Source organism: Cyprinodon variegatus, unplaced genomic scaffold (assembly GCF_000732505.1).
Source record: "Cyprinodon variegatus isolate N-32 unplaced genomic scaffold, C_variegatus-1.0 Scaffold1595, whole genome shotgun sequence".
NCBI lineage: Eukaryota > Metazoa > Chordata > Actinopteri > Cyprinodontiformes > Cyprinodontidae > Cyprinodon > Cyprinodon variegatus.
The window spans coordinates 79,366-86,548 of record NW_015152048.1 but is presented as its reverse complement, the minus strand read 5'-3'; the positions used below and the strand labels follow the sequence as shown (position 1 = coordinate 86,548).

Sequence of the window (7,183 nt, the reverse complement as noted above, 5' to 3'; positions counted from 1 at the left end):
AGCACCGCGGCAACAAGCGGAGCTCCGAGGCTAACGGCAGCCAGGGCTATTGCAGCCCGTCTGCAGCGGCCCTCTCTCGGCATAATCATGTGTGAAGGGCCGCCGGCTCTGATGGCGATTTTTGACTCAGCTTTGGAATCAATTTTGGAAGGATTAGACTTGGGGTTTTCATTGAAAAGTGAGCAGGAAGAGGCTCTAAGCTCATTCCTTTTTGAGAAGGACATATTCGCTGTTTTACCGACAAGCTGTTTGTTTACACTCCCCCACCAGCTTTCTGTCTGTGGGAGTGGGGCTTGATCTTGGAACCTCTCGATTCCAATCGCAATGCCCTGACCACTAGGCCGCCACCCAGCCTATTTTATGCATAGTTAAAGTAACATTTATTAGGACATAAAGTACAGTCTGACATGGTTTTGGCGTAACTTATAAAACCAATTTAAGTTGATTTCTGTTGGTTAAAATACAGAATTGGCTAAAATGTGCTAAATTAATGCTGATGATAATTTACTTCGTAGTGTGCTTTTTTTAACTGCAAAAACATATGTAGTAAAAACCGGTAAACTTAAAAAAGCAACAACAACAACCACTTAAGGACTGCTTAGTGCTCCAGTTATTAGAAAGGTTTCTTCATAGATAGTTTGGTTTTACATAATTAGTTCCAATGAAACTGACCCTGAATGTGAAACAGAATGTTCTATAAAAATTGGTAAACATAGGTCAGACTACCTGTTTCTTAAATGGCTGAAACAGACATACACCTAAAGCCTGTAATCTCAAATTAACCATGCATGTCTGGAAAAGGAGAGAAAACCCAGAGTCTTCCAGTTTGGAAAACACTCTCTAAGGCGTTAATGGGTTTAATACGACAGTTATGTGACCGGACTGCAGGTAAGAGGATGAGATTATTTTATTGTGTAATAGTCAGTGAGTGGAACTGCTGTGAGAATAAGGTTGTAGATTAAACCCTCGTAATCAGAGGTGGATATTCTGGTTGAAATATGACACCAAATATAACTTAGGCAGTGGGAAACTGACACACACTCCTCTCAGACATTCAGTTTTATCCATATCAACCTATCATTGACTTTACTGTAAGCCTCCTTACCTGCTTTTTTATTTGTACGTATCATAAATGTGAGCCATACTTATAAATAAGTGTCTTTCACATGAATTAATAAATGGCATTTGCAGCAGCTCAAATCTTACATCAAAGCCTTCAAAATGGGTTTCTCACTGTCATAATACTTTTCCTCAATTATTTTTAGAGTGATCACAGATTAAGACATAAACTGTCAAGGCGTGAGGCAATAACAGTCTGCTGTAAACATTAAATACCATTGTGACAGTCGTGTATAATGTTACATGATGGATGCATTAGCACTCCTAGAAGACATTGCAAACGGGAGCATCAGGAAGGAATAAAACAGGGAAGATTTGCCTCCAGGTGTGTGTTTTCAAATTAATTTAAAGTTATAAAGCTCTCTGCCTGAAGCCACGTTTGGCAACAATCTTTCATACATAAACGCTGTTAATTCTGCACTGTCAAAAGTGCAACAATTTGGAAATGCTGCCATTAAGTCAATTTCAAGCTGATTTGGCAAAGCGGCACCTACTGCCATCCTGCCAAGGTTTGGTTTTAGCAAAAAACAGAAAAAACTGAAACGGCAGAAGGCACCATGGGCATGCTTCCCAACAGGGGAGGTGAGGGGCAACTGGATCAGTTGTCTCAGGCCCAGAGTAAAGAGGGGGCTAGAAATTAAGTTCAATATAATTCTTATTATTATTCTCTTCTAATTGGACCCCCGAGAGTCCATTTCAACACTAAGCCAGGTTACATATGGTCCTGCCCTGTACAGTGTAAAAGTTACACTGATCTCAGCATTTCAGAGTTAATTTTACTCCACTAATGTTGATTTTTTTTTCAAGTGTTAAACTAAGTTAACAATTATTAGAATAATTCTTATTTTATTCTATAACTAATATCAAATCCAACAACAGTATAATTAACTCTGAAATTCTGACACTGAGATCAGTGTAACTTTTTCACTGTACAGAACAGGACCATACAGTATGTAATCTGGCTCAGTGTTGAAATTGACTATTTAGGTATTATATTAACACAGCTAATTTTACTGTGTATAGTGATGGTGAAGTAGGCTACCCACACCGCACATTCCCACAAAATGTTTTGGCCATTGACACAGATTCTTTCAATGTCTTTAAGCTGTTTTCTCTACATCCTAAAGTAACCCTAAACAGTTGAGGTCTTGAAGCAAAACTGCCACATTTAGATATTTTACCTACTTCAATATATTATTCATTTTATCATAAAATAATTATGCTGAATGTTCATTGTAATTATTTTTATTTTTATATATGCATTTTTAATGTGGTCAGAGGCTCCTTGAATACTAATAAGATAAATCACTAGCAAAGTTTTCTTTTTTTTCTCTATTAAATAATGAAACAATTTTGGTAAAACCCCCTTTCAAAAAGCAGAGCAGAAAATCTAAATATTACTCTGATCAGAAGTTTTGTCTCATTTTATATCCTCTGCTCTAGAGTGACCCCAAGAGGTAGAGCATGTCCATTTTCAATTTGAGATGTTTGATAAAAGAAAAGAAAACTTTTAATTTCAAATGAACCTTAACAAACCCAAATGTCTATGTGAGGATTACTAATCTAAGGGTGTTTAATGCTAAATTATGCTTATTATTTTTTAAGCTCACACAGAGAGAACACTGAGTTTTAAGTCTTCATTTGTTAACAGGTCTAAGTGTGTGGACATGTTCTAACAGATTCTTTGTTGTGGAGCAGGTTTTGGCAGCAAGCGTTAACAGCGCTGTAGCTGTAATTGAGTTTTTGAATGTGCATGCTTTCTGGAACACATTTGAATGGGAAGCTTTCATATTCAACATATGAGCTTTGCTCTCAGAGAGTCGGTAGCTCATGTCTTTGGCATGCAAACACTTGTGAAATTACTTCCGCCGTGTAACAAAAAATAATTTAATCTCCTTTGTGAACAATTTCCAAATAAAAAGAAAAACATTAGACAAATTCCTCTTGAGACATTTGACATCTATATATGGTCAAATACCGGTTAATCCTAAATTCTTTCTGCATTCCTAAAATGTTGGAGTAGGAAAAGAACAGCTTGAGGAAGCAAAAAAAAGCAGATGTCAAACTGAATGCATGCAAAATCAAAACTTTATGCCCAAAATTACTTTCCACAGCTGTTCTAACCCTCAGAATATTTCAATTTGAGTGGTATTATACACAACCAAGATTTAGTACCAGTTGTATTGCACTGAAACTCAACAACATTGTGCTACTTTTCTGTATTGTCCAAAAAAAAAAGACAAAAAACATTCTGGGGGTTAGTGGTCACCACAGTGGACAGCTGTTTAATAGCCTTTTGCTATTAAATGCAAAGGTTCCTGTGATGGAAGTACTTATCTACCATTAAGTGTCCTTTGCTGCTTCCTTCCATAAAGGCTTATTTAGTGGTTTGTTGTTTTAGCAATAATTGAGCCTCTTCTCAGCCCAAAGTTGTTAAAAGACACATCTGTTTACCACTGGTGGAATATGCTCTAAATCTTTAAATACATACCTTAAGAAGAATAAAGACACACAAAAAAAGCTTCACTCAGGATTTTATAATTTATGCATAATTGATTTTACATTTTGCTCTTTACAAATGACTATTATCGGTGGTATTGTCAAATTTGTCTGTGAATCATCCTTTTTTTCATTTATTTCATTCTGTTTTTCAATTCACAGAGGACAAAGATTCAGATGGAAAAGATAAAAAGTCAAAGTCAAAGGAAAAGGAAAAGGAAAAGAAGAAAGAACCAGCATCGATGTTTATGATAAATGGGGAAAAAAGTTCTAAGAGCAAAAAGAAAGGTGATTAATCATCAGTTTTAGGTCACATATGCATAACGATTTAGCTTTGCTGAATGTCAGAATACTTAGAGATTTTTTGATATATATATATATATATATATATATATATATATATATATATATATATATATATATATATATATATATATATATATATATATATATATATATATATTGTGTTTTTTTGAAAGGTTTAGTTAACTGAAGGTAAACCTTAGAAACATTATTTGTGTGATTATCTTTTGAAAATTGAATTAAATCATTCGAGAGATCCAGAAGACAATTGTGTAGCCTTAAAAGTCTGCATAATTCTTGGATATATTTTCTAGAACCCTTAAATTGCAATATTAATCAGCTAAAATAGTTATATTCAAATATAAACAGGGTTTTCGTGTGCCAGCGTGGATTTGTTTTGGTGTGAAATGTGCATATCAACAGCAGAATAAAAACTAGAGCTTTTGTGGTGGCTAGATAAACAGCCACCACATGGGTAAAGACCATAGCTTTAGTGTTATGTCCTTTGGTCAGTTGAAACAAGAACAGAAGTGTTGGGTCATATTAAGCATTAAGGGTGTTTTAAGGGGGGATTGGTGCTTCCCATCCTAGCAAAGGTTAAAGAAATATATCTAAACCTCTGATTTTATTGAACTTAATTTTTAAGACATGCAGTTCTCTGATTGTTTTTTAATCAGAAAACTGCAAGGATTTTTTTGTCTTATTTAATGCCAGATAGAGGTGAAACTTTGCATGTTGAGGAGGTAAACATCTGGTTTAATTATGTATTATACAAAGCATTTGTTTATAACAGTAAAGAGCACCACCACTGCTTATAACACATTTAACAAATGTATGTAATTCAATTATGACTCAAATTTACCAAACAGCAGCCAAGTCAGAGAGTGACGTCAGTGAAGAAGAGACAAAGTCAACTAAATCAAAGAAGAAATCTACCGCTGGTTCAGCATCAATGTTTCAGACTACAGGGGATAAGGACAAAGAGAAAAAGACAAAGAAAAAAGGCAAGTTACCCTCATATTCCTTCCACTGTTGGTGTTTGTTTGAATAGAACATGATAGATGTTTCTGCTCTTATAGGAAAGGTAGAAGAGAGTGAAGAATCTGACTCAGAGAAAGAAGAAAAGACTAAGAAGAAGAAGGGTAAAGGGAAGAAGAAAAAGGTAGCTTAAAAAAAGTGTACAACAAAACAAAAGATAAGACACCATGTAAAAAATTTATAATAATCAATGCTTTTAAACTCACCAATTCCTGGTCTCATTATCAGGAGAGATCTCCCTCACCTGAGATTGAGTTTGATGACTTGGAGACGTTTGTGATGGATCCAGCTCCACAGGGCGTGACGGTTAAATGCAGAGTGACGCGGGACCAGAGAGGCATGGATAAGAGCCTCTACCCGCTGTATTATCTTCATCTGGACAATGAGAAAAAGGTGAGGAAAAAGTCATTTTGGAATATGTGAAAAATGTCAAATAAAATATTCCTTGATTTGCTGAAATGATTTATCCATGGATAAATAAACATGTTGTGCCTTAAAGCAGGCAAAGGATTATCATTTAGTTTTCATCAGTATTTGTGTTTAAGAAACAAGTTTGGAAATGAAAAATGCAAACATTTCAAGATTTTCTGTATAGTTGGGGTAGATGAATAAAAATAAAGTAAAAGTCAAATGAAAAGTTTAAAAACAGGAGTAGACTGAAAGAAAATCACATCCTTGAAAGAATAAATGTCAACAAATGAAAGGAAAACTGAAGAAGATAAATACAAAACCCTAATGGCAATGGTTGTTTAACTAAAAAACCTTCACTCACCTACTGCTTCCTCTGTTGAGGTACCTGTTTTATCTGATTTAGAGTCATAAAGGAAAAAAGCAGAGTACATCATGAAAATTCATTGTGATGCCAACAGAGAAATGCAAAACACCTTTTATAATGAACATACTCTGTTTTCCAATGTTATGGGGAGCCATGAATACCTGGGGATGCTGTATAAAAAAGACCAAGTCCAAATGGAGAGGACAGGTTTTAAACCACCAACTAATGCCTTATTTCAAAAATAAGATTGGTAATGTTGCATTTGAAGATAAAGCTGTCATTCATCTAATATTTAAGTAAAATGTATCTATATTAACTATTTAAAGGTATATTGTAGAGATATTGTGAACCATTGCTAAATCAAATAATTACAATGGCCTTAAAGGGACACAGCTCCATATGATGAAAACCAAAAATGTAGTTGAACTCAACATTAAACCTTATGGAATGAGAAATTTCTCTACACTTTTTCATAGATTGTTTTCTTCTTGAAAAAGCTCCTGAGGAAACTACATAAATTGCATATAAGCTGCTATTCTCTCATTGGAGGCTATTATTGTCAAGTTATGCCTTTAATTTTTGCAGCGTCCCCACTTGAAAAGGATGGAAATGTTTATTCAGTTCTAAACAGCAGGATTCCACTCAAAGACCAAAAAGATTCCTTCTTTATTTGCAAATATTTTTGGGAAGACAGGTGATCATAATGTTCTCAATGCGGGTAAAAACATTAAAGCAAAGAAACAAAAATAAATTATGAAATCACGTAAAGAATATCTCAGTTAAATAATATTTACACAAGAAAAAACAAATGACACCCAACTCAACTCAAAATCCCAAATTAGAGTGAATATAAGTTTCTCTACCACCAGGCAAACTTTAAAGTACATCATCAAAAATGTTTTATCATGATCTCTTCATAAAATTATTTTTTTTTTCTATAGGATGTTTAAATCACTTACAATTGCATAAGAGAAGGACCCATTATTTTAGCTCATCAGAGGACTTATAATAAATATTTTAAAGAACTTATAAACCAAACAACAAATGAATGAAAGAGAACTAGCATTATCTTGGCTCCGGCTAAACTATTGCTATCTGCATACAGACTGGGAGCAAGGTGCCGATTCTCCATAGAGTAAATCACCTGTTTTACTGGCTGCTACTCTGCAATCTTAGTATACATATTTAGAGCTTTTGTAATGAAGAGCAGAATTAGAATATAAATGTCAACAATACGAAACAGTTTGTAACATGTACTATCTTTTTTTTTTTTAGATCTAATGTTACTTGTTGTTATTATCCTTTTAGACATTCCTATTGGCAGGAAGAAAAAGAAAGAAAAGTGCAACTTCAAATTACCTCATCTCTATTGATGCCACTGACTTATCAAGAGGTGGTGAGAATTTTGTTGGAAAGCTGAGGTATGTCAAAAAAAATTTCTTTAGAAAA

General features: G+C 34.3%; 1 protein-coding gene across 1 annotated transcript in view; it reads left to right on the top strand.

The window, feature by feature from the left end:
- tulp1 (tubby like protein 1) overlaps window positions 1-7,183 on the top strand; it is a 14,263-nt gene that overhangs the window by 3,640 nt on the left and 3,440 nt on the right. Inside the window, exons 5-9 of the mRNA XM_015403912.1 lie at window positions 3,790-3,906; window positions 4,791-4,925; window positions 4,983-5,083; window positions 5,188-5,352; window positions 7,043-7,155. Coding sequence (XP_015259398.1) covers window positions 3,790-3,906; window positions 4,791-4,925; window positions 4,983-5,083; window positions 5,188-5,352; window positions 7,043-7,155 — 631 coding nt within the window. The remainder of the gene's footprint in view (window positions 1-3,789; window positions 3,907-4,790; window positions 4,926-4,982; window positions 5,084-5,187; window positions 5,353-7,042; window positions 7,156-7,183) is intronic.